Here is a 27,784-nt window from a genome sequence, read left to right on the forward strand (position 1 = left end):
CACAATGGTAAAGTTCTTCATTAAAAGAAAAAAAAAAATCTTGCATTTAAAATAAAGTAAAAGTATAGAAGTATTTCCAGCTAAATTTACTTCAACTACTAAAGTCAAAGCAGGAAGAATAACTTTCCTTGTGATCACTTTTGAGTATGTGGTGTCGTACTTTTACTTAAGTAAAGGATTCTTCCAACGCTGCAGGTCACAAAATCTGACGGGTCACCAAATACGGTGTAACACCGGTGTAGCTAAGATTCTAGTAACTTTGTCCCAGACTACTTCAAGGGATCATCGTCAAACTTGTAGACACCAGAAGAGGAAGCACTGTACGCAGCCATTCCCTTACTGCGCCACTTTAAGTGAAATGGGACGCCTTGAAACCTCCATGTTTGTATCTTGAAATTGCGAGCGGAGTTGAGCACCATATTGAATCAAAGTTGCCAACTCCTTGACAAATGTTTTCTAACTTTACAGACGTCAAACTTTAGCGCGTATCCGAGCTGGACGACACCACCCGTGCGCGTAATGGGCGCGCTGTAGGCAACTTTGTTGCGTCTCAGCTTTTTAGTTTCCCCCTGCATGTTACGTTGGTTTAATGCAGCAGCACCGAGTCGGAGAACAAACTCTAACTTTAAAGTGTGAGGTCAGCACTCTGGACCAGACCTGGATGTGATGGACAATCCGTCCTCAGTAATCACCCAAGTCAGCCGGGATGAAGAGGGGAATAAAGCTTCAGGAGAGAGAGGTAAGTGTTTTTATTTCCTTTTTCATTTATTTGTGGGCTCATGTCAAAAGAAAAAAAGTTCTGCTGCACAAACTGTGAGTCAGAGCTCACGGTCGTCAACCGGAAAAAAACACATAGTAATCTCATTTAGTGTAGCAGCACATTACAGCTGCCACTGTTACGCAAATATTCCCCTGAGTAAAGTAAACAACAAACAAGTTACGGCCCTAAAACTGTCACAGTGTCTCTTTTCTGCATAAATTATGGCTGCGGCCCTTTAGTCTCTGATGAAAGCAAAGGAAATGACGTATAAATACTAAATTAAAACAGTTAAAAATGTGTGGATCAAAGCAGAAAGGTGCGTAAAAGTCACCACTTTACATCTTTAGAGAATGCTGAACAGATGTCATTTATAATAAGCAAAAAAACGTATAATATTCTGAAGTGCATGTATAATATTTGCAAAAGGTCATAAATAAATATATATGGCTGAAACGTTTCATAGTGAAAATGTGAAAATAGTTGGATCCCTTCATGTCTGTCATAATTTTTGACACTGGTTATTTTAAATATACAGTGCTGCTAGTTTCCCTCCACATCTCTTCATGACTGTGCTTGTGAAATGCAGGTTTCCGCACTGCAGCACTACCTTGATCACTCCTAGGTTCAGTAATAAGGATTGTTTTTTGGCACTGCCACCAAGCTAGTGAGATCCCACGCATAGAGTAAACGTAGGTTACTGAATAATCTGTTCACTATCAGTCATCATTCCAGAGAACATGCCTCCTGTCTACCTCGTGAAGGCCATAATCCTGCTTTTTTTCATGCCTGCTGCAACTTTGGACCTGCACATTGTCATAACAACACAAACAATGTTGATATTTAACCTGAGGCTGGTGTTAAAGACTTTATTAAGACAGGCAGAGATACAGTAGTTCAAGTTTGGATGTTTGATTACATGTGAGAAGATGATCAGTGGCTGAAATGGGAGGCACCGGCCTCCTTGTAAATGTGTAGTAGCTTAATCTATTACATAACCGTGTCCGCACACTTTGTGAACATGTTTATTCACTGTGACACGCAGCCGCACAGTCTCAAACCTCCATTTTTACTCTGTTCTGCCTAAAAGAGATTTCTTTGATTATGAACACTGTCGTTTGTTAGTTTCACCGAATCATAAGACAACTTTTTTTAGTTTCAGTTTCACTGCAGGGCCAGGTTGCATTTTAACAGTTTTGTTTTTGCAGTTTCCACTCAAGTCAGACTCTCTATCGCTCTACTTTTGGACAGTAAGGAAATAAAATGTGGATTTAATAGCTGTAAAAGCACCTGAGCAAACTTTACAGTGAACATGAATGCTTTCAGTTGGGTGCACCTGTACGATAAGCATCAGCTCTGTGGTTTAAAGCTGACAGTTTATATATATATATATATATATATATATATATATATATGTATATGTATATGTATATGTATGTATAAATTGCCATGCAAATCAAACTTAAAATTAAATGTTATACTCTCAGCATCACAGTCTAAAGTTGTAAAACGAAGGCTGCAAATGATTGTTGTGTCATGCAAGGCCATCTTTGATGCAGTATGTGTTTCTCAACTTGACTGTGTTGCTCAATACTCTGACAGAGTTATTGGAGATCACTAAAACTGATATGTGTGTATTTTCCTGTACAGAGTAACCACTATTTAAAGCACATCATAGCTCATATAAAATCCCTTTTTAAAAAATAAAAAAGCTTAAACCATTAAATGTGTACCATTGCCACACTCAGATAAGAAGGTTATTTCATTTTCAAAAATGATAAGATATGCTAGGGCGGATGCTAAATTACTAACCTTATAACAAATCTAACATTTTAGTTGTGTTGCATTTGTCATTTTCCCACTGATCTATAAATAAAGCGGCACAATGCTGTTTGCTTCCAGGCCACTTCATCATTTGTTGCTTCGGCCTCAAGCGACTGCGCTGCTGCACTCTCATCTATCAGACTGACTGACTAACAGGCGGATATTAGACTCTTATCAGACATCATCCGCTAAGGTTCCTCTTATACCAAACCTGCCTTTTCACATTTTACCTATTAACTTTAAAGCCGTGTTTCTTTTTAACTTGGAAGATTCACTAACGCATCCAAAAAAGTTAATTAATCCGCATTTTATTGGAGGGTTTTATTGTCGCATGAAATTCTTAACAGCTGCATCGGAGGCTTTTCCACACAAATGGCTCAAAATGTGTAATTTATGAAGTCCCATTTAAATATATTGGCAGCTCAGTCAATAGCAGCATCAGATACACCGGGGTCAAACCCATACGGCATTGATCAAACTGTAATGTTTAAGACATTTGGAATAAGATCAGTCTTGTGTTGTTAGTGGTTTCCATATGTTTGAAATCATAGCAGCTGCAGAAAATCGGCAAATTTACAATCTGACTAAAGCTCAGCTGTCAGAGAGGCAGAAATGATCGAGAAGAAGAGTGGAAGCGTCTTTTACAGGAAACTTTAAAAATGGGTCCCGGGCTGATAAGATGATCTGACAAAACAAAGCTTATCTTATCTGGAGTGTGCGTGGTCTGCTAATTATTCCACACTGATGTCATGCGGTGATAAAATTTTGAATGATGAATTATTGTTAAGTTTGGAGACAGGAGATAACATGTTGAGGTAGGCAAATGGTAGAAGGCGTTTGGGGAAAATAGGCTTTGGTCCAGATTAAGCCGCATTAAATCTTCTGTTGTTCATAATTTGACAGTGTTGCCTCAAGTTTTTTGGGGTTTTGTCAGTGATGTGAAAACAAACTCACTAATTCACAGAGATTACTTGTGGTTTGTTTGCTTTGCATGCTGATTATAATCCCACTGATTCTGTTTCTCATGCCCAGTGGAAGCCTGTTTATTTCCTTTTGCTTATGTGTGTGTTGTGTTGTTGCTTATATTAACAAAGAATGAATAAAGCTTCAGGTAGAGCTCATCGTGGACTTGATCACTCTACAAAACATAAACAAACAGCTTATTTGAAGCTGTTAAATAATGTAAAATGAGGTGCTACTTCTGCAGGTAAAAGGTATTTGCATGCACGATACAGATTATACTGATTTGAATGAGATTAGATCATGAAGAAGAATGCAACAGTTTGAAGCCTTTTGATAATATTAGATGCCTCAAAACTGATGCAGATTTTTTTGTCTCTGTATTTATTCCTCCTGTTCATGCTGATCATTAAATCTATTCGACATATTTCAAAGTTACTGTCTTTTTAGTGACTCCCTCTTCTTGTTTCAATCCTTCCACTGCAGCTGAACAGACAAACACTGTCCGCATCGACACAAAGAGGGGACTTTTCTTCTCCTAAAAACACTGCAACTGTGGAAGATATCCATTTAATTTGATTAAGGCAGATTATTGAAGCATTAAATAAGCTTCAGATAAACTTTTAGATGTCATTTTTTGCACAAAAGAAAAGCGTGGACACACTGTTGATTTTAGCCCCCATCGCTTACATTGACAGCACATTCAGAGATCTTTTAACAGCCAGTATGAACAGGAGGAATGATTACAGAGAGGAAAAACATGCCTCGAGGGTCATATGGGCACCTGACTGTTGTTTTAAGACTTGAATAATTGTGAAGCTATCCTTTTTAAATGTATGTTTTCTGAGCCTATTTTAAGAAGAACAACACAATGGCCTGAACATTGAACTGCATAGCAATGAAATGTGTGGAAAGTACCCTGTGAAAGGGGCTACGAAGAAGGAAATGTCAAAAAAACACCCCTTCTGTATAATAAAGGACATTATTATGATGACACAGCAACAAGCCTTGTGCTTTTTTTTTGATGATTCAGGTTTAGGGAGCTTTAAGGGGGGATATTTCTTTAACTGAAAGCCTGCAGTAGCCTACAGTGGTGTCCACGCTATGCTTGTAATCTTCATCATGCTTCTCTTTATAGATGAAGCAAATGCATGCTCTGTGTTTTACACAAGTGGAGATTGGAGGGAGGTAGCATGAGGACACAAGGGAGGGAACGTTTGAAATGATAAGGATGTGAAGGGAGTGAGCGAGGGCAAGAGGGAGTCACAAAAAAACAAGGAGTAAATAACGGCACCTGTTTTTTTATGATTAATTTCACTGCAGATATGTGACACATTTTCCAAATTTGTCCTGTAAATTTTTCATTTGGGGGAAATTGGACTCCATTTTTTCTTTAACTCAAATTACAGGTTTGAGTTCGGGCTGAATTTGTAAATGCATAAAAAAAAGGTTGACGCCACTCAAATACCTGAATAGAAATATAAACCTGCATAAAACTGAATGAATAAGAGGATCACAAGCCTACTCCTGCTACACTGAAACATTATGGCAAGTAGCTTCCTCCATCGATACCCGTCTGTTTCCTCTTCCTGTTTTGGCCTGAGCGCGCCAGAGGCCAGCGGAGGGTCAGACGGGGTTTGAATCCACAAATGGAGTAGGAGGGAATAGCGGAGAGGGAATGAAAGAGGCGTGAGAGATGGACAACAGAGGTTTGTGTGTTGGTAACACAGTCACGTCCAGACAGACGGAGAGAGAGAGAGAGGGGAGTATGGCGCATAAAGAGACAGAAACAAAGTCTAATGTGAGACGAGTTCTGGCTTTACAAACAAATCATCTCAATGACTGTGGTAGAGTGAGGGGTGGAGCTTAAACCAAAGCCTGATTTCTAAAAAAAAGATGACGATTTAAGATGACATTTCACCTCCTGAGATAAAATCGTGACGAATCAGGTCATGCTTCTTAAAACATATTTAGTCAAGAGGTCATTTGGGTTACTCAGGTTTTCCTCTTGACCTACTTATATATATATTTTAACTAACATTGCACTTCTATACGGTCATCCTTTAAAATGCCAAACCACAAGTGTCCCAGTCAGCTGAAAAGGTTTCTACTGTACTTTCCTTACACTTCTATTTGCAGTCCCTTAACATTTAGTGTTCCCCTTTTGTTTCCGCTTAAGTAGCTTTAAGGTTGGAAAAATAATGTTATTCCACACAATGTCATATATTCCGCATGTTTTTTGTGTGGGGGTGTAACATTTTATTAAATAGAAATATTCTGCATTATAAATATTCTGATCATTTTCATTCAAATTCAGCCTGACATATTTCTTGTCTTTGGAGACTTTGTGTTCGTCGCACAACATGAGTTTATCACATGCACTCTAGCTCTACAAGCAGTAGCATTTGATAAAAAAAAACACAACTGATAGTTTAAGAACGTAACAAAAGAAGTGAAAGGAAGTAGCGTTACCTGTTATGCTATGGTACAGCTGCACAGCCACTCCTCATTCAGTGATAAGAGTGTGAGAGAAAGCCTTCATTCACCAGGTTTGTCAGGTTAATCATAAGGCTGGACGATATGTTTGACCATATATCTCTGTCAATATTGTGATTATTGATAAATAATCATCACTTTCCTGTAATGCAGCCTTTAAAACCAGGAAAAGGCAACACTTCTGCTATATCAGGATATTATGATATCCAAAATCCAAAGACAATATCTAGTCTTCTAACAAGATATTGATACAATAATCAATGTATTGCCGAGCCCTAGCTCATGATCTATTTGGCAGGAAATAGTTTGGAGCTTTTGCAAGAAAAAATTCCAGTCAAATATAATCTCACTCAACATCGAGTGGCCAGAGGGCGAACAATTTAAATATGAGGCTCCAGCTGCTCTTACTCAATTCATACACTCTCAAGCTGTTCTTTTAGATGATTAAAACAAAAAAAATAAGGAAATGATTGTCAGTATTTTTGTTTAACTTCCACAACACTATCGGGCTTAAAAAGTTGAGTAATAGTACTCAAGTGATACTAAACTGAAGGAAACGTTTGCATAGTATTGAGGTTTTACTTTTCTAAGAAGGAAAGTAATTTTAAGTGTTGTCACTCTTCATGCATTTCTATTTTTTAGGGTGTTTTCTATTGTTTTCAGTGGTTGTGAGTATAAGGCACAACTAATGCTCAATACATAGTAAATATAAAATATCTAAGAAAATACATAAACACTACCAAACAGTTTCATCTCTCTATGAATGGTCATATGACATCTGTCCAGTTTTGATTGGCACACTGCATTCCACAATGAACTCATGATGTGCTTATGATGTTTTTTTTTTTTTTTATAATGCCTGCTCTGCAACACTTTTCAAAGTCAAGTGTTATAGTCCTGAGTGTTGATTGGTGCTAGTGGAGTCTGTTTGCTGCTGACATCAGAGAGGCGGTTACGCAAGAGCTCCTGGCAGACACGTGTGTCTCCAGGAGGGTTTGTGCACATGACAAAAGTATGAGGAAAGTTTCTGGAAGTGCTTTTGACTGTTTTCACACAATTGCTCAGACCTCAGTTAGATGGCATTTAATAAGAATGATACTTAAAATGCAGTTACACTTTGTTTTTCTGTTTTGAAGTTGAAACATAGTTTGATTGTTGCAAGTGCTTACATTTTGTAGTATTCATTTATTTATGCTTTTACTTATTTTGTGTCAAATAATGAGGTAAACACATCATAATTTCTAACAGGGACTTTTCAGATGTCATAGATTATCACTTTTAAATGATAGAAAACAGAAAATCCTGACAATAGAGAGAGTGGAAGTAGAGAGTGTTTTGCTTAATTTATTTAAATGATTAATTGATTGACCAAAACAGCTGTTTAATTTCCTGTTGAGAGAATGCATTGAACCCAGCATTAATAAAAGTAAATAGCCTTGTTGACAAAGCAGCACTTTTACAGGCTTGTTTGTAGGTAGTGCTTTAATTAAAAGTTTTTGCAAAGAACTAATATTAATTTGGTGACCTCCTCCTCTTCCTCCGCAGGTTCTTCGCCCTCTCTGTCCTCTAAGAAGCCCAGGAGCGGAGGTCTCTTCTCCAGCCTTTTCTGCTGCCTTTGTCGGGACCAGCCTGAGCAGCCGCCAGTCAACAACAATGCCCCGCTGCTGGTCGAAGAGAACGGAACCGTCTCCAAGGTGTGTTGACGTCTGTCTCTCTGCATTTATTAGCTGTGTTTTGACAGCAAAGGATAGATAAAGATCTGTTTAGAGAGGTCAGGACTCCTTGTAAGTCACACTCTTTGCTTTCTTTCAAATGTTGTTTTTGTACTGTCATATTGCTGGATGTGTCTAGACTTGGGTGAATAACTTTGTGGTGTTTTTAGATCCAGGTGAAACCACTGCTGCCTCCAGCGAAGTCAAAAGACTCTGGAAAGATCTGTGTGGTTATAGATCTGGACGAGACATTAGTTCACAGTTCTTTTAAGGTGAGAGAACATTGCATGTGTTTTAAATCCTTTTCTTTCATTTCCTACATGATGCAGGGACTTTAAGATACAACTTGGGTTTTTTCTTTTTTTTAAAAAGAACTTCAGCTGTTGTTTTGTGGTCACATTACATCAAGAGATAGTTATGTTTAATACTAAGAAACACATTTTCCCCCCATCTAGTTGTTGTTGGCTTTGAAAGCGACATTTCTGTCATCGCTGGTAAATGCCAAACCCAAACTAGCTGTTTTTTTAAAACCAAATAAACATAGTCGCTCCTCCTTGTACACACACTGGCGACTGTTTGTCTCTACCTGCATCTGTCCTGCAATAATAACACAATCTCTCATTTTATAGTTGGTAAAAGACAGAGTTGTATTTCTTCTCCAGTGTTTATAGCTTGAAATATCCATATGTTTTTTTTCTGTCTTTCCCACAGCCTGTGAACAATGCAGATTTCATCATTCCTGTGGAAATAGATGGAACACTACACCAGGTATTGTTGGCACCACACTCCCGCTACATAAACTCTGCAAAAATGCTCATTTTGTAACTTGTTGTCGTCTGCTGTCCTCTAATGAGACAGCCCCACACTGTCCAAGCGGTGCAGTCGGATTTAAATTGCTCAGTACGGGAAGTGCTGCCAGCGTTTAAGGGATTTGAAGATGGATAACATACCGTGGGTCTGGGCCTGATTCAAGTAATCCAGGATAGGTTTGTTCAGACAAGCACAGCCTATTCCGGATGACTTGGTTCAGGAACGCTGCCCTCAGCCGCCGATGCTGCAGAAAGAAGAAAACATAGAGGAGGAACATTGAGGAAACAACACTGGTTTTCACATGTGGAGCCAAATATTTGTGTGTCAGTGATCTCCATCTTTATATTTAGCTTCCTGTGCAAGTCCATAAGGCATGGAATTGTAATGAATGTATAAGAAAACTCAAATGTGGACATAAAACTTTAATGTTAGATTTATATGGCACAGCATAATAATAAATCTCACATTGAACACCAAGAGAAAACGTCCTAGGTCCTTAGGCAGTTATGGTTTGTAGAAACATGTTGTATTTTAAAATGTAATACTGGTTTAAAGATCCTTATGTATTCCAGGTGTATGTCCTGAAGCGGCCCCACGTCGACGAGTTCCTGAAGAGGATGGGAGAACTGTTTGAGTGTGTTCTGTTCACTGCCAGTTTAGCCAAGGTGAGACATTTCTGCACTATAGCCAGCTGCAAACTCTACAAGAGTCATTGCAACAGCGAATGATAGCAGAGCAGCAGTATTATTGGAATATATCAGTTGTATATAACATGATATGATATGATTTATGTGTCTGCCCATTTTCAGTTATCTGTAACTTAACAGTTTTTTTTTTGTGCAGTATGCAGACCCCGTCTCTGATCTCCTTGACAAGTGGGGTGCTTTCCGCTGTCGCCTCTTCCGGGAGTCCTGCGTGTTCCACCGAGGAAATTACGTCAAGGACCTGAGTCGCCTGGGTCGGGACCTAAACAAAGTCATCATCGTGGACAACTCCCCGGCCTCCTACATCTTCCATCCTGACAACGCAGTGAGTATCGCTGGGCAACGCACATCACCTGAGTCATCATGGGTGTAACAGCAAGAAGGTTCCTTTCAATACAGGAACTTTTTAATTATTATTTTAGAGCAGATTTGACTTTAAAAACCTCTTATTATATGAGGTGGTAAAGTGTCCCAACATCCTGATGATACAAATGATACAACCTCCTGTTTTCTTCTTCATTACTCTCTCCATACTTTGTTGTCAAATCCAGTAAATGATTACAATGAGAAACAGAAAGGGCTAAATATCAACATTGTTAAGTTGAATTTAACCACATCCATCCTGTGTTTTTGCTCATAGTTTGTGTGTTTCCTTCCAGGTCCCTGTAGCCTCGTGGTTCGACGACATGTCCGACACCGAGCTGCTGGACCTCATCCCGTTTTTCGAGAGGCTGAGCAAAGTGGATAACGTCTACACAGTCCTCAAGCACCAAGGGACCGCAAGCTAACAGTGTTCGACTTTTCATCTCACTTCTGAACAAAATCGGCGTACAAAACAGAAAAATACACACACACACACACACACACACACACACACACACACACACCAGCGAGGCTCCAGCACCAGCTCCAGCTTTCACTGCCCACCGGAACACAGACTGCTTCGCAGCTGACAGAGCCGTCAGCTCCACAGTATCAAAACAAGATCACATTTTAGGAGTCTTTACGGCCTCATCACTGCCACCTCCTGGTCAACCAGAAAACTGCCTGAAAATTGCCATGTAACTTTCCCTCCCTTATCAGCCTACCGTGAACCAGCTGATGTGAATGAACGAGTGAACGAGCGGATGTTTCTGCGGTGTCACTGAACTTGCAGCAGAGGTCTGTAGTCATGAATCCTCTGGACACAAACTGGGTACTGGACATATTCTGTCATGGATTGAACTGTCTGATCCTGCGAAACCCAATGCAGGATTTGGTAAGCAGGATTCAAGTGGTAAGGAAATTTTTGGAAAGGTTTACGTGCAAATAAACTTCAGTCATTGAAGAGCAGTGGATCTATACGTAGCCTACTGTAGACACCTTTTTAGACATTTTTGGAATAGCATTATTTCCGTCACAAACCCTCGTGTTGCCGATCATCACACTATTTGTCTGCAGTCATGAGCGTGTGATCCTCTGGAGTCATTTTAGAGTTTTTAGAGCGATGCGATCACCTTCTGGATAATGATGACAGTGTTACGGATAGTCTGATAAAGAAAAAAAAGTTTCTTGTTCAATCCCTGAGTTGTTTGATTGATTAATAGTGAAACAGTATGATTGGACAGCACTTTACATTAATCTATTGTACAGTCCACCCTTTCACTGCAGCTTAGAAATAGATTTTAGCACAATTTGTCTACTAAAACCAGTATGAATTGCATAATAAATACCACTCAATATTCTGGGTTTTAAAATCCACTCATTTGTAGGTGTTTAGGGAGAAAATGAATTGAGTTCTCTTTGAGCAGGAAACAAAACAGCTTTTTCATCTGTGAGAACATCAAATCAATGTGAAAGTCAGTGTTAATCAGTCAAATCCCTTTAAGAGAAAATTTGATTTCTAATGGTAGACATACCAAAAATGATGAGCTCTCAGCAAAGTGTCCCTGACACAAGTGACCGCAGTATTTCCATAAAAATCTGACACTACGAATACCGAACATCTGCACATGACCGTGAAAGAGCAGCTGCTATGCTTAGTGGATGTGGATTTCCAAAGGTGGTGTAAATACCTGACGGACAGCCAGAATGCAATATACTTGTGCGTCAACAGATGAAATTAATAGTTGATGCCAGAGACGAGAGGACCAGAATTAACTTCTAGAACCGCCTGGGGAATTGGTCAGTGTTGTGTTAATGTTGCATTAAAACTTCTGTTTCCTTGTTTTAAAGCCACAGGCAAAACTTGAATTTCTCACATAATTTACAGAATGCACATGAATGGCCAATGAAAGTTGTATGGTGCAAAAAAGAAAAGAAAAAGTGACCGTTTGGTTCTCATAAGCTTCAAAGTACACTCTTTTCTTTTTGCTCTGAAGCGGTACACATAGGCTGGAAACAATTTCAGGATTTCGTAATAAAAGTGGGACTCAAGGACTTAAGGATATGTGAGGTGTGGTGCCTGGTGCGCACCTTTTTTAAGAAACACAAAGTGGTTTAATTCAGTCCAGATTTAAAGGAGAAATCCACCCTGAAACACTTTCACACTCTTAATAAACAGCCATTGTTGGTGTATCTTTCATTTCTGGGTCATTTTTGTTATTTGGTCTTCTGGCATGATGTGACTGTATGTTACCATAATGCCTGTGCAGCTACAATGGAGTTTAATAGATCTAAAACATTAATGGCAAATGTCAAGTTCCCTGTAGTAGAAAATAGGCCAAAATGCAATGCAGCAACAAGACTTTCTATGTAGTTTGGATTGCAATTGCTATTCATACTTCCATATTAGTTCAACCAAAGCTGGGCAGTGTAGGAAACAAGAAACAACTAACAGATGTATGAGTTTATCAGAAAATGATGAACAACTGTCCAACAAACAAGGTGATTTCAGGGTGGAATTTTCCTTTGATTAAAACAGAGACCAGATGGGTGTTGCACATGGAGTGTGTTTTTTTGGGGGTTTTTTTGTCGCTCCACAGTATGTAGTGACGTTAGTTGCTTAGTTTCTGGAGCAATTCGAACCTCTTTTGTCCAGTTAAGGAGCAGTGGGGCCTCTAGAGGGCTTTTCAGACTCTTATTATCTCCTTCGTATGCGTTGACAATACCATGTGTTGACACAGATGAATGAAACAGTGGATTTGACTAAAAGCCTCGATAGCAGGCTTGTTGAAGAGACTTCACCAAGATGGAGCAGATTAAGAGCTATTAGCTACATTATTTGTTTATGTTTAACAAATTATTGTCAATCAAATTAGCCTGTTCCTTTTCTAAATAATTACTGATTTATTTCTTTTTTTTGCCCAGGAGTAGTCCTCTGATACAATATTTATTACAGGTTGTTTTCCACAAGGGGAAAACATTGTTCTTGCAGTTTTCATGCAAGACCTGGTTTGTTACCTCATATTAATAGGTAATATATGGATCAGAAACACCAGCAAATTACTAAAATGATAGTAACTTACTGTTGTAGGCACATAACTGGGTAAATGTTTCAAATGTATGTTTCATGTAAGCCATTCTCATGTGATCTTTCCATTAGATTTAATGCTGATACCTGGAATTCATTGGCAAAGAGAAGTATTTATAGGAACGTTCAGTCATTTGCTCTCATATAAAATAAGTGTTGTGTCACTACGGGGCCCATTCGCTGATACTGTACTTCTTACACATTCAGTAGATTTGTATATTTTGTTTTGCACAATAATAAAGCAAACAAATTTCATTAATATATGGAATATTCATGTTACTGTACTCATGATTGCATAGATGTAACCTAATTTTTGACTGTTGTTTTTATCATACCAAATTATATATGGACTGTATGTAATAATGCCATTTCCCCCCCATAAATGCTAAATGAAAGATGGTCCAAGAAGTTCTGTTTGTCTTTTCAAAACAACCTTAACAGAAAACAGAGCAAATTCTCAGTCACAATAAGTGATTGTGTTGCAGCCCAAAATCTAAAGTTAATGCACCTATGTTTTGATTAATCCAGTATTATTATAATAAACCAGAATCATGACTGTTTTAATAAAATTAATAGTGCAATATTGTGATAACATACTGTTAATATATTGACCCTTCATAGTATCCCTTCATTATTAGGCTCTCTATTTAACTTTTGAATTACAAAATCACATCTATTTTTAATTTCCTGAATACCTCTAATATATACATTTAGGAAAAGTCAAAATGTCAGTTTACTGCTCAAAAATCTAAGAATCATATTGTGTTATTTTCTACTAAGAAATAATATAAGATAATAAAAAAAAACTAAAACACAGGTTTTATGTAATTTTTGTTCTTGGTTCTTTATAAACACTAATGTTTGTCATATCCATAGACACTATAAATGTGGAAGTCATGACAGCTCCCCAAAAGTTAAGCCAAAATCGCCCCCTGGTGGCTGGCTGCAGTAAAGCTCATAACTCGTCCCGCCTCCTTGTTAGCAGATGGGACATGAGCCAAATTAAAAATTCAAAGTATACGTCGAATACATTTTTTTACAAAGAGGATTCCTGTCATTTTAGCTCGTTCTTATCACGCTGATATCGACCTAAGAGCTAATTGTTCAGATACGTTTGTTTTTAATAAGTTATTTGACGATATAAAAAAGGGATTTTACAGCCCCTTAAACCTCCTTCAGGCAGCACGGCTGAGGGGGAGTTGGCTATTTCTGGCTACCCTATGAATGTAAGTCCAATATTTACTTTTACTTCTACCTAAAATATTCCTGAGGAAAAATACCAAACATTAGCTCTTCAGCTGCTAAACTGTCTAACTTCTATCTTCACCAGCTAACTAGCCTAGCCAGCTAACTTTGCCTGTCAGCTTCCAAAGGGTCACCAGGTAAATCTGAGGGGTCGTGAGATGAGTAGGCTAAGGGGAGAGGAAAGGAGAAAATACCTGGCAGGTGTTTGACTGTTTCTCCAATCTTTGATTTTTTTCTGAAAAGTTGAATCATTTGAACATTTATTGAAATAAAACCATGTGAGAAGTTTAGAGGGAAAAATCAGTATTTGGTGGAGATGTTAACATCTGAAATGTGACTCTGACTACACACTGCTCTTTGTAAGACGTCAAAGGACAAAAAGGTTGGAAACCACTGGTTTCATCTTTAACCACACAGTAACCAAAGCTGTCAAATGAATGTAGTGGAGTGGAAAGTACAATCATTTCCTCTGAGATGTAGTGTGAAAGTGTAAGTATATTTCCCCAGAAGCTCAATAACAAGCAGCAATGTCCTTGCATTTGGAGATAAAGTTATTATTAAAATAAAAGGGAATTGTTAAGCATATTTGACACAATGTAATTAACGACTTTTAGTCTGTTTCATGTTTCGTGGGTTTTAATCAGAATACAAGAAGGTAAAGTCAACTAGACCTGTATTAGGGAATTAAATATCATCTACACTGTAAAAAAGAAAAAAGGAATAACTGGACTGACATAACATGCCTCAGGCTTAAAATGTTCAGTCCATCGAACTTTAACTGAACCCTCAAGTGTAGGCCATCCAAACACGATGCGCAATTCCCACTTTTCAGTCAATCTCATCACTTTCTTTCTCTCAGAGTCATTTTCTTTTCCCTTTCATTCTTTTAGTTTTCCACAACACTGAGTGTGGCGCTGCTCTTGGCTTTGCCCATGGTAAACTTCACCACCCCGCTCATGTCCACACTGGTGTTTTTCAGGGTGAGTTTGTGGATCGTCCCGTGGTTTTCCTGGTGGACAGAGGGGCCCGGCAGAAGGGTTTCTCCGTTCAAAGTCCAAACTGGAGGTTTGTTTATGGCAACAGACACCTCACACTGGAAAGACGCAGATTCAGACTCCATCACCTCCACGTCTTCCAGCTCGCTGACCATCATGAGGGCCTGGGCTGCAGCAGCACAGAAGAAAAGATGTTTTATACAGTAAGGCAATTAAGTATTTTGTATTTGGGTTGCAGGTTTTAGAAAACCATGAAATAGCAAGTCTTTTTCATACCCATTAGTATTGATAATAAAACCAATCCTACCCAACTATAGACACTAGTTTTGTAAGCTAGAGGAGTAAATATAATGTAAACAACATAATGCACGTTTAATGATATTTGACATAAATTACTTAAAATGACACATAACTATGCTCCCTGCTCAACTTACCTTCCACCATGAGTTTGGCTTTGGATGTGTGCTCCCCAACCTCAATGCTGTAGGTGCCCTCGTCCTCCACGGCCACCTGCTGTATCACCAGTTTATGGCAGCAATCGTCGACCAGGATGTCCACTCGATCGGAGGGCTCCAGCTCCTCCCTGCCTTTGTACCAGGTGGCACTGCAGCGGGGTGAGGAGACTGTACATTCGAGGATCACCCGGTGTTTCTCCAGGGCTGTTCGGTCTCGCAGGGGTTTAACGATGGAAACTGGGAGTTCTGAAAAGTTTTGAGATTTTGTATAGAACATTTTTAAGCTGTTAACATGCCAAATAAAAGTCGCAAGTCGTATATTATAGGGGTAAATACGGACTTACCTTCTACTTCGAGATTAGCTGTAGATTCAACATCTCTGGCTGCGAAGCGTATTTCTCCAGCATCTTCAGCTTTGACGTTACATATCAGCAGGAAGTGTTTGGTCCCTGTAACAGAAACACATTTTTAACTCTTACTAGAAGAAAGAGTTAAAACCAGATGTTTCCCAGCAGTATGCAAGAGGACACTTAATGGTTCAATGAACCAAATGAGGAGATATCTTTGGGAAGACTGGTTTTCATTCCTCCTCTGGAGTTCCAGAGACATGGATAATTTATGAAAAGTGGCTGGTTGTGCCCCATGCAGATGGATGGATGGATTTATAAAGTCTCAGCTCCTTCCCAGGCCTTACATTGCCCCATCTGCCCACCAGAGGTCCTCTTTCATGCTGGTGTCACTATTTTAGCATCTGTGTGAATTGTTTTTGATTTATGTTTGAATTAACTTTTTCAGTTTATTAACTGTTGAACTTGTTGTTTATTATCATTACTTTTTCTCTGTTGATATGTGATTCAGATCTAATCTCTGAGGGAAGTGTTAAAGTTGCTTTAATGTTATTCTTTGTACAGTTATAAATATACAAGTTAAAAAAGACATGAGTTGAGTTGAGATTAATCAACCAGATTTCACTGTTTAATAATTCTGCCATCTCACTTGTGGTTCTCCTATTCTCCCTAGCACCTCTAAATATTCAACATCACATATATGCTTTATGTTTTAACACCTTTGGTACATTTGTTACTCAGCCTAATGAAATGTAAGTGATCAAATTTATGTTGGGGAATTATTTTTCAATCTTGTCAAAATCATTTAGTCCTATCAAGTTTCAACCCCCTGTTTCTCTAACCTTCAGTGCGGGTCTTGATGGTGCTGGTGGGCCGGATCTTGTGGCCGTCCTTGTACCATTCCCCGGGCGCATCCTCAAGCGAAACCTCACACATGAAGACAGCATTCTGGTCCTCCTTGATGTAAAGGTCTTCCAGATCCTGCACAATCTTCAACTCATGCTCTGTGAGGTCAGTAAATACATTTAGATCATGGATATTGGAGGCTATAAATAGACATTTATTAAACATTATCATTTTCATTCAAGATGTATTTACACAATTTTTAATACACCACTTCCTTTTAAACTCTAGGGGGAGGCATTGTATAAACTCAAATTAAGCTACTTCAGTGGCTGCACACAATTCAGTGTGCAATTTAGATGAGCCCTGAAATTATTAACATAGGCAGGGATTTCAATTTTCATGTTAAGTTGTTTTTAAGTTTTCACAGAATATTTGTTACTGCAGATGTCTATAAGTGTTCAGACACTTACCATAAACCTCCAGTGAACAGGAAGTGGTGATTTCCCCTGTGTCACATGTGTAGGTGCCAGAGTCAGCACGGGAGCACAGTTGGAACTGACAGAACCGCTTCCGGCCCATGGAGTATATCCGACAGTTCTTCCCTGCCTTCAGCTCCGTCCCATTCTGATTCACACAAGGAAATGGACAGAGGTAATCCTCGGGCTTTATCATAGTGTAGAACTTTCCAACTTGTTGCATTTTTCTACTGTGGTCAAGCATATAGTCAAGAGCAAAAAGTATTTATAGGTGTGTTTTACCTTGAGCCATTTGACTTCAACATTTTGTCTGGAGAATTCACATTCCAAAGTGGCGGGAAATTCTTCCTCGACACGGACATCAGCCAGTGCTCTCAGGATAGTAACTGGTGTCTCTGTCAATTTATTCAGTCCAATCAGTCAGTGACCCATAAAAGCAAACACTTAATCAAATGAATTAGTTCCATAAGCTGGTAGTTACCTTTGACAGTGAGCCTGGCAGTTGTTCGCACCCCTTCACCTGAGAAGACGATGGTCCCTGTGTCCTCCAGGGTGAGGTTGGACAGGGTGAGGCCATGGACTCGCCCATTGGTGCTCACCCGCCACTGGTTGTTAGGTTTCACCCTGATGCCATCCTTTTGCCAAATGCCCTCAACATCGGTGTGGGATAGCTCCACCTCAAAGGATGCAGTTTCTCGTTCAAAGGTTTCTTGGTCATTTAGGCCTTTACGGATGGTGATTTTACGGGCTAGATTGGATGAGGTGAGGGAGAGTAGTGTGGTTAGACTTGTGTTTTATAAAAACATAAGATGATGTACTTTTTAAGAATGTATTGGGATGTAATAACATAAGTTCAGAAAAGAGACTTGATAGGAATAACTTCAAATATCACAAAGCTTTAAGGCATTGCTAACACGTTCACTGTACATTGTAAAAAAGACTGTTTCAAGGGCAACAAGAGGTGGTTTAAATATAGTCCCAGCTAAGTTTAACACATGACAAAAATGACACCAAGGTCTATTATCACAATGTCACTCAGTATCACTATTGTATAACAGCGTGGCTGTGTTTCAAAAACCTTTTCTCACTTACAGGTTTAGCGTGCTGTTCTCAGTATCTTTGTAAGTGTGACTTACTGTGAAAAACACTAACAATATGTACTGTGTTTTAGTTGGTCAGAAGGGTGGATCACTCAATTCAAGACCTTTTATTACAAACAGCATCAAAATGCATTGTTAGGAGTAGACAATCTGTGTTGGATAAGATTTAATTTACCAAGTGTTGCATTACATTGGCTAAATACTTTCTACTTATTATGATGCCCTATTTGTAGTAGCCTCTCCCTTCTGTTATATAGAACAGTATACCTTAGAAATTATTCAAAAATAGTATTTGGCAGAAAAGGGTGAAACGTTTTGTCAATTTTGTCGAACACAGAAAAAATTATGGGCATTTGACATTTTTTAACATGGTAGAGTTGAAGAGATTTGGCCTCAAACCTCATCAAAAATTCGCTCAACAATTCTTTATAACCTCTCATGAAATTATATTTGTCTGAGTAACAGAAACTCATTCTTTTGGCACCCCTGAAAATGTGTCTTTATTAATGTTACAGAGGCATGTAATATATAGTAGATGGAGATAATGGGATGTCCTTGGCTGTAAATGTGCAATGGTGTGAGTCAGAAAAGTCCATAATCCACACTCAGTCCCAGTTTGGACCACTTACGTTCTACATTGAGCTTGACCTGCGTCCTGTCATGCAGAGTCTCACAGCGGTAGGTTCCACGGTCTGACAGAGTCAGATTGTAGATGGTCAGACTGCGTTTACACCCATTCTGAGCCAGCGTGTGTCGGGGACTGCCCTGGATGACTACCCCTTGCCTCATCCATTGGACCTCGCCTGTCTCAAGGCTGATCTCAGTCTCCAAGGTGGCCTCGCCAAATTCCTCTGCCATGACGGCCTCCGCTTTCTTAGTAAACATGACCTGAGCCTCTGATCATGTGGGGGAGAGACAGAAATAAAGGTCACAATGCACTGCTGGTTTTAGATAATAAATGGAATTGCACAGAAAGGTTTATATCCTCTCTTTTACCCTTAAAACGGGGTCTTACCCTGAACCTTGAGGCTGGCCTTGCTCATCGTTCCTTCAGCCTCGGCTGTGATTCTGGAACAGTCTAACATCTGGCACTTTTTGATCACCAGGGTGTGGCATAGGCCATTTTGGGTTGCCTGGAAACGGTCGCCGAGGGTGATTACTTCATTGTCCATGAGCCAGACCAGCTGGACATTTTCAGGAGAAACCACACACTTGAAGGTGGCATCTTCTCCTTCAAGCACGGTGGTGTTGTGGAGCTCAGTGATGAACTCCACCACCCGAGGCACTGAGGAGACAGCAGGAAGTTTATACACCTGCTACCACTTGTAGAAATGACAAAAAAATCAGAGTTCGGGCATACTTACTTTCCACTATAAGCGTTGCCACAGTCCTGTCATCTTTGGACTCACAGGCATACTCCCCAGCATCCTCTCTTGTTAATCGGTGAATGGTCAAGCTTCTCTCCACTCCATCTGCTCGAATGGAAAACCTTCTGCTTGGAACCACCTCTACGCCATTCTTCAGCCACTGGACGTCTGCTTTTGGCTTGCACACCTCACAGCGAATGGTCACCATACCGTCAGCATGGGCCACAGTGTCTTGCAGCCGTCTTGTAAACTTGATTCTCATTTCTGTGATACAGAATTTAAAAGTTAATATCACTTTTTAAACCTGCAATGCTGTCAGATGAAAAGATAAAACAAAACCTTTTACCTTTTACCAGCAGGCTGAAGTGAATCTGGTCTGTGTTGACATCGCAGGTGTACTCGCCCGCATCAGAGCGCCTCAGAGGGTCGATGGTGAGGGTACGCTCATGACCCTCCATGAGCATTTTGTAGCGCTCGCCCTCAATAGGTGTCCAGTCTTTGAGCCAGCGTACTAGAGCATTTTCCTTGGATACATAGCTTGTCAAGATCACGCTCTCTGCCTCATAACCAGTCACGACAATGTCATCCTCCTTGTGTATAAATGTAACTGGTGGCTCTTTCATGAAAATTGACAGAGGTGAATATTAGATTCATAATTACATACATTTCTTGCAATGTGCAAAGTCTTAACCTCCACATACGGTTCATACCTTGAATCCTGACAACGCAGATCATCTTGTCATCCACAGCATCACACGTGTATTTCCCGGAATCTGAGTGCTGGATATCTGAGATCATAATTTTCCTCAGAGTGCCATAGCTCTCAATGCAGGTACGGGAGTCAATGGTGAGCAGCCTGTCATTGCAATACCACTCGACAGGGGCGCTGGCACGGGACACCTCACAGGCCAGGATTAGGTCATCACCTGCTACCAACTCCTGATAGTCTGCGTCATTTGAGTTGCCCACAATGGTCACTGGAGGCTCTGAGACCAACAGAGGTAAAGGACAGTTTAAAAAAAATTTAAGGCACATTTTTAAACCAGTTCATAAAATTAATAAAACAGTTTTTAATTAATTTTACCTTCTACAGCAACCTGGAACATGATATTGTCATCTCCAACATCAAGGAAGTACTCTCCAGAGTCTCCAAGCTCAGCACTGAGGATGACCAGTGAGCGAAAAGCGCCTTCCTCTTCCTGGCAGAACCTTTCGTCATCCTCAATACGACAGCCATCCTTATACCATTTGCTGATGGCGTTTGCTCTGGAGAGCTCACACTCCAGCACAATGTCATCAGAAATCAGAGACTTAAGATTTGTTTTCACCTCTGACTTTCTTAAGATATTCACTGGAAGCTCTAAGGATGCAGAATTACATGTTTAGACTTAACATGATATAATGGTTTTTAAAATGGTGTCAACATGTAATTGTTGGTGATTGATATTTAATAACTGTAATCATACAATCGTCAGTGATTGATTGCCTTTTGGGCTACACATTGTCTTCATCTTTGACCATTGCCTCTTACCTGAAACTTTGACCTGGAAATCAATGCTATCGTCAACAGCATCACAGGTATATTTCCCAGAATCAGCTGGAGAAGGAGACTGGATGGTGAGACGTCGAATTAACCCGTCCTCTGTGATAGTCACATTACTGCTCTCCTCTACTTCTTTGCCATTTAGCCACCACTTCACTTCTGCATTGGTCCTAGACACCTCAATCTCAAGCACGATTGGTTTCCCAGCAACATTCTCCACTTGGTCAACCATGTTTTGGGGGCGAGTAAGTGCCACTGGTGGCTCTGAATGAAAAAGAAGAATAAAGTCATTAAAAAGGATATTTGATAGGAATTATATCAAAATTGGATACATTTTATTGAATATCTCTTCATCATTATGTTAAATAATAACTGATATAATTGATTCTTACCAGCAATAATCACCAAGAAGGCAATGGAGTCATCTGCAGTGTCACATGCATACTCCCCTGTGTCATCTACAGTGGTCATGGGTATAACCAGCCGGCGTTGGGCCCCATCCACCTCTAGGATCAGGTTAGGGCCCTCTTCCACCTCCAGGCCATCTCTGAACCACTTCACATGGGCGTCCGACTGCGATATCTCACAATTGAGCTCCAGCCTTGTAGAGGCCAAATTTGTCAGCTCAATCTCTGATTCACTGGGGTGAATTATTCGTACCAATGGCTCTGGTGCAGAAAAGGATAGTTAGTGTAACCATCCACACATTTATAGTAGACATATAATCTGAAGTACACAAAAGGGAAATTTCAGTCTCACCTGTTACATTAAGCTGGAAGAAGACAGAGTCTCCATCGGTTTCGCAGACATACTCTCCACTGTCTTCTACCTTGGCACAGGGGATGACCAGCCTTCTGTAAGGACCCTCAGATATCAGCTGGACATTGTTGTTCTCCTCCACCTTTTGACCATCCTTGGACCACCGCACCTTCCCACTGGAGCGAGACAACTCACACTGCAAGTGGATCTCCTCTGAGATGTAGCTCTCCATCACAACATCGTCCTTAGGGTCCACGATCATCACTGGGGGCTCTGTGTTTGTATTTGTGTGAGGTACAATTAGGTCAATTCATATTTATATTATAAACAAGAAAGTTGTGACAGTTCTCTCTTCTTGTTAAACTATTAGGACCCAGTCCCAGCAGTGTACCTCTGACATTGACTGTGAACTCCATGCTGTTTTTTCCTGCTTGGCAGGTGTAGCTGCCAGCATCGGAGGATTCTGCAGAGCGAATGATCAGCCGCCTCATGGTTCCCTCTGCCTGCAGAGTGATGTTGTCACTGGGCTGAATCTCACAGCCGTCCTTATACCTGGGACACACCAAATCAGACACAGGTAAAGACAGGGATTTGACTTACCCTTAATATGATAACCATTTTAAGATTTCATTAATTTCTTTCCAAAACACAAAGGTTAGCAAATAACTCAAAGAAACACATATATTGATTTTCTGTTAAGTAATTGACCATTTTCAAGGCTGTTAATGCAAAAATCAGTGATACTATATGTTAAAAAAAAACACGTCACAAAACACTAAATACAGGATAATTAAAAAGCAGAATTTGAAACAGGGCACATATAAAAGCTCAAGATAATATGTATATTTTTTTATACATTTATTTTAATAAGACTTTACTCCTTACCAGACGACTTCAGCATCGTCTCTGGAGACGTGACAGAGCAGAACGACAGGGTCCAGCTCCATGCTGCTCTTATGGAGCTCTTCCTCAGGTGCTGGGCTGAAACTCACAGCAGGACCTGGAAAAACAGAGGAAAGAAGACGAATGTCAACTGCTGGAAAACAAGGTACTGGAGGACAAACTTATCTCTTGAGTACAATTTGGGTAGACCAAATAAACAAACTTGACTAGTGGTTATTTTCATTGTTGATTAAAGTATTATTTTTTAAATTAATCTATTTATTATTTAGTCATGATATTTGTTTTGAAAAATAGTGAGAAATGTCATTACAAGATCCCAGAGCCAAAAGTGACAATTTAATGTTGCTTATTCAATTTCTATTTGTAAAAAATTCATCAGATTTTGAGAAACCTTTTACCTTCAACGTCCACGTTAAATTTGATGACGTCCCCTGAAGTTTCACATGTATAATCTCCAGAGTGAGACTGGTCAGCTGATTGGATCACAATCCTCCTCATGTTCCCATCTGATTGGATGTTGAGGCCTTCGGTCACCTGGAGTTCTTCACCATCTTTGAACCAGGATACTTTAGCAAAGGGGTGTGAGACTTCACAGTAGAGCACAATAGCATCACCAGGCTCCACCTTCTTCATGGTGTCTAATTCTGGGAGAGGGTTGAACTTCACCACAGCAGCTGTAAAAACAAACTCAACATTAATACTTTATAACATGCTAAATTGAACAGAATTACCAGATTTTTACACCTACGTTTAACATTGAGAACTGCTGAATCCCGGACTCCATTGGCTATGAATGTGATCTCTGCTGTGTCCTCTGTACTACTAGTTTCAAGGATAACCAATGAGTGCTGTGTTTGGGACTGTTTTATCAAGTATCGTCCACCATGTTTCAGTTGAGCACTGTTCAGAAACCAGGTTCCAACCATTGAGGCAGATAGTTCGATGGAAAAACTAGCATCCTCTCCCTCAGTGACCTCGCAGCCTTGGAGGCGACTGCGAATTTTTGGCCCGGGAACTAAAAGACAGAATAAGAAGTTGTCAAAAAATCTTTACGGTTGACAATAGACTTTGACCATTAAGACCTCAACACATACCAGGTTTAACACATGTACAACTCTACTTCACAGTCCAGTACCCACCCAGATGGACAACTTTCTGAAACTCCACATGGCCGCTTCGCCCGTATTTGTTGATGCAACAGACACGGAAGCGGTAGTCCCCCTCACATGGCACGCTGTCACCAGTGACCTCGGCTGAGGTGGAGGTCTCCGAGGTGAAACACTTCTGCCACTCCTGCGAGCCCACTTCCTGTCTCTCCACCGCGAAGATGGAGCGGGTGCTGGTCGGGCTGTTGGGGGAAGGAACCCAGGTGAGGAGAGCACTGTTTGTGCGATCTACGTCCATTTTGACTCCAACAGGACAGATAGGAGGGCAATGTCTTGTGGCTAAAAGAGGAGAAGGATGAAGGATCTTGATTTAATAAAGAAAAGGTTTGATTTGCCCTGAACTTTAAAGTTATTTTACCAACTACTATTAGAAACTATCAGAACCCAACTCTCCTATACAGTCTCCTCCAAAACAATCATTATCTTTTTCTATAGCACTGGTAAGACCAATGCATTCAGTGATACAGCATAAGATCAACATGCCTTGAGCTGAAGAGGGTATGGGTAATTGGGTAATTTTCAAGATATAACAACATTTACATGTCAAAATGTCGGAGAAAAATGGTTACAAATTCTTACAAATGAAATTAATTAAATTGTAGTTATTGCACCAAGTTACTGTACTGAAATTTTATGCATTTAGACATTACTCATTATATCACAGAATAAATAACAAGCTCAGAATCCCTTTCAAAGCAAGTAGCCATTAACCCAACCTAAACATACCTTTGACTTTGAGACGTGATGAGGTCTTGGATCTCCCTGCGACAAAGCTCACTACCCCCGAGTCTTGGTAGGCCACATTGACGAAGACCAGAATATGAGTTCTGCCGAAAGACTTCAGGATCGTCTGATGAGTCTCATGCAACTTAAAACCATCTTTGAACCAGTGGACTTCCATTTCGTCGTCCTCCACCTCCACGCAGAACGCAGCATTCTCACCCTCAAGGACCTCCAGCTTCCGGGGAAGTTTACGAATGATGGTACCTGTGAGTACAAGAAATTACTTTTTTAAGAATTTGTAATCATCAACAGGTTTTTTTTTTAAAAACTTGCTGTTCCATTTATACTCTCCATTCAGTTCCTCTACATTGTAGATTTACACTTTTACATCAAGCAGATACATTTCTCTGTTGACGAGCCAGTTTAGCCAGTAACCTGGTCCCCAAGTGACAAGCATTTTCAATTTGAAATGTTAAAGGATTATATTACCCAGAGGTTCTTTAATATAGCACTATTTAAATGATGGAAATTGAGATGATACAGGTTTAACCTTTGTTGATGAGTTCAGTTTTAGCATTTAGATGCAAACATTTGAGTAATGTAATTATAGCTTCTTTAGTTTGAATTAGTAAGTTTATCCCTGTTGCAGACCCCAAATATGGTGTCATTTTAATGAAGCATATTGTGAATTACTGCATACCAATGTATAACATACCTTTAACTGATAACTCTGCAATACTCTTTCCTCCATCTGGCATCTCACAGAGATACACTCCATCGTCGTCAGTACCAACATCATGGATGGTGAGTCTTCGCCTCGTGCCTTTCTGCTCCATTCCGTACTTACTGCTGGGCATCAGCCTCTGGTCCTCCAGGTACCAGGCAGTAGGAACCGACTCATCAGGAACCTCACACTCAAGCACAGCAACATCCCTCTCCCTCACCTCCACGTCTTTTAATGGACACCTGAACCGCACAGGTGGGCCTAAAGAACAATGTATATTTATATTAAGTTATGCATGTTTTGTCATTGAATGAGCACAAATAAAATAAAGTTCTGAAAACAAGGAGAAATAGTGCAGTATGACAGCGGGATTTAAGTAACTTATTAGTGATATTTCTTCACTTCAGCTTCAGACAGTAGGAAAAGACTGAAAAGCATTGCAGCTTTGCAAATAAAATAATTGCCAACTAATCTCTAAAACACTTTTAATTCAATTCTTTTTTCAAAAGCTTGGCATTTAAATGAATCCCTTATCCCACTAGAGCAGGGTTTAAGCTAGGATCTGTTGCTGTTATGCCACTGATTATTATCTGTATATTAAGGACTGGTATGTTGACCCGACACTACACTGACATGTCTGATAGAAGCAGCTGGCACGTGCAGGACTGTGCATATGAAAAGCTATGTGACCCAGAGAATTATCTGCCCATTACGAAGGGATTAGGACAAAATGATTAACCACTTTAAAAGGTGATGCCATGCATTTTTACAAAACACGCAAAGCAAATACCCTGGACATATGGAGCTTATGACCTAATGTTTTCTCTGTGTGGCTGGAGATCTGCATCAGACACACAATTTGTCATTCATTTTGGATGCAGTTGTTTCTTTAAAATTTACTTACAAGGACAAGAGTGAAACGAGCACAGAATCTGTAATTCTAATGTAATTTCAGTCAGTGTTACTGTTTTTTTTAAAGTTGATGTTGTGTAGAAATATGTGTTTTGTTCATTTAGGATTGCAGGAAAAGCAGATTTAGTTCAAACAGGGAAGCATCTCTTACCTTTGACGGTGAGATGAACAGCACTAAGGGTGTTCCCCAGAGCATTTGATGCTGCACACACATACAGTCCAGTATCCTGCACCTTACAGTACAGAACTTTCAGCGTGTAGTAACCTTCTCTGTCCTCAAATATCAAATGCCGCCTTCCGGGCTCTAGGGGCATGCCATCTTTCTTCCAAAAGATCTCTGGTTTTGGTTTCCCCGTCACCAAGCAGCGAAACTTTGCGTGTTTCCCCTCTGCCACTGCAAACTTCTTGACTTTAGCTGAGCTGACATGTGGCTCCTCTTTAGCTTTTGACAAACCGAGTCTCCCGCCTCTGTTTTTTGGTGACCATTGGCTGTTTGAGGCCGTTTTATTCTCATTTCGCTCAGGTACCTGCTCAACAAGAAGGACAGCGCCAGCCAAGGCTTCACCGTTGCAGTTGACGGCCTTACAGGTGTACACACCTTTGTCTGGCATACGCGTCCTGTAGATCTTGAGCTGGAACCAGCCACCATCTTGTTTGTTCACGCTGAAGTGGGAGCTCTCAAAGATGTCATTCAGCTTCTTGCCGTCTTTTTCCCATACCACCTCAGGCACAGGCGTGCCCCAGATTTTGCAGGAGAAGGCGGCATCTTCCCCTCTGTCCACACGCAGTGAGAGGGGCTTGATGAGGAATCTTGGTTTATCATCAGTTGTTAAATCAATCTCTTCGTGTTTTTCGTTAGACTTGCTGTTCCACTTGTGCTCTCCGTTCAGACCCTCTCCATTCTCTTTCTTGTGTTCACCATTTTGCACTGTGCTGTACCCATTCAGGTGTCCCTCTAATTCTCCATTCTCTTTCATTGGTTGCTTCACACCATTGACCTCTAATTGCCTTTGCCCCCCTTCCTGTTGTTGGGCCTCCCCCTCTACTTTAAGGGAGGCTGCTGCATAGGTTTCACCTACGCTATTTCTAGCTTTGCAGATGTACTGGCCAGCATCCTGCTCGGTCACTCCAGTAATAGTCAGCAGGTATGCTTTTCCATCCTCAGAGATCTTGTAGCGTCCCTCATTCAAAATCTGTAAATTTTTACGCTCCCAGATCACATCAGGACGAGGGTCACCACCAATCTGGCACCTTAGTGTGGCATCTGTGCCACACTTTGCCAATACAGGCCGTGGGTAGCCCAAAACACGAGGAGCACCTCCAAAAATATCCATGATAATATCAATCTCTGATGATCTTTTCTGTTTCTCAAAATAATCCTCTTGTCTTTCTTTTTAGTATCTTTGAAAGAGAGAAAAATGTATATTTCATTAGGTAATCCACTTCAATGGAAACAAAGATTCAAACATTTGCTGAACTTGCCCAGACCACAAGCTGTGACTGAACTTA

At 40.2% G+C, this 27,784-nt stretch overlaps 3 protein-coding genes across 3 annotated transcripts in view; 2 read left to right on the top strand and 1 right to left on the bottom strand.

The window, feature by feature from the left end:
• Positions 1–337: 337 nt before the first annotated feature.
• On the top strand, positions 338–13,114 carry LOC133976555 (carboxy-terminal domain RNA polymerase II polypeptide A small phosphatase 1-like). The gene is made up of 7 exons (XM_062414777.1): positions 338–739; positions 7,583–7,731; positions 7,920–8,021; positions 8,461–8,517; positions 9,132–9,224; positions 9,403–9,588; positions 9,923–13,114. The coding sequence occupies exons 1-7, from the start codon at positions 667–669 to the stop codon at positions 10,049–10,051; spliced, it is 789 nt and encodes a 262-aa protein (XP_062270761.1). The 5' UTR covers positions 338–666; the 3' UTR covers positions 10,052–13,114.
• Positions 13,115–14,028: 914 nt separating this feature from the next.
• obsl1a (obscurin like cytoskeletal adaptor 1a) lies at positions 14,029–27,609 on the bottom strand. Its single transcript, XM_062414772.1, is given in 24 exon segments — positions 14,029–15,123; positions 15,389–15,655; positions 15,754–15,858; positions 16,599–16,760; positions 17,073–17,226; positions 17,361–17,473; positions 17,560–17,826; positions 18,808–19,074; positions 19,194–19,463; positions 20,256–20,531; positions 20,630–20,905; positions 21,077–21,352; positions 21,481–21,756; positions 21,848–22,120; positions 22,239–22,399; positions 22,733–22,847; positions 23,149–23,424; positions 23,499–23,765; positions 23,890–24,195; positions 24,643–24,903; positions 25,355–25,624; positions 26,427–27,099; positions 27,101–27,150; positions 27,243–27,609. Coding segments are annotated over 24 exon segments (6,006 nt in total). The 3' UTR covers positions 14,029–14,845.
• LOC133976554 (sodium/potassium-transporting ATPase subunit alpha-1) overlaps positions 25,600–27,784 on the top strand; it is a 45,293-nt gene continuing 43,108 nt past the window's right edge. Inside the window, exon 1 of the mRNA XM_062414776.1 lies at positions 25,600–25,618. The gene's annotated coding sequence lies outside the window, so the exon portion shown is untranslated. The remainder of the gene's footprint in view (positions 25,619–27,784) is intronic.

This window comes from Scomber scombrus, chromosome 24 (assembly GCF_963691925.1).
Source record: "Scomber scombrus chromosome 24, fScoSco1.1, whole genome shotgun sequence".
In the NCBI taxonomy this organism is placed as follows: Eukaryota; Metazoa; Chordata; class Actinopteri; order Scombriformes; family Scombridae; genus Scomber; species Scomber scombrus.

Coding starts and splice junctions, on each gene's coding strand:
- LOC133976555 (XM_062414777.1), top strand. CDS start 667: ATGGACAATCCGTCCTCAGTAATCACCCAAGTCAGCCGGGATGAAGAG. Junction 8,518..9,131: donor TAGATGGAACACTACACCAG/GTATTGTTGGCA, acceptor TATGTATTCCAG/GTGTATGTCCTGAAGCGGCC. Junction 9,589..9,922: donor TCTTCCATCCTGACAACGCA/GTGAGTATCGCT, acceptor GTTTCCTTCCAG/GTCCCTGTAGCCTCGTGGTT.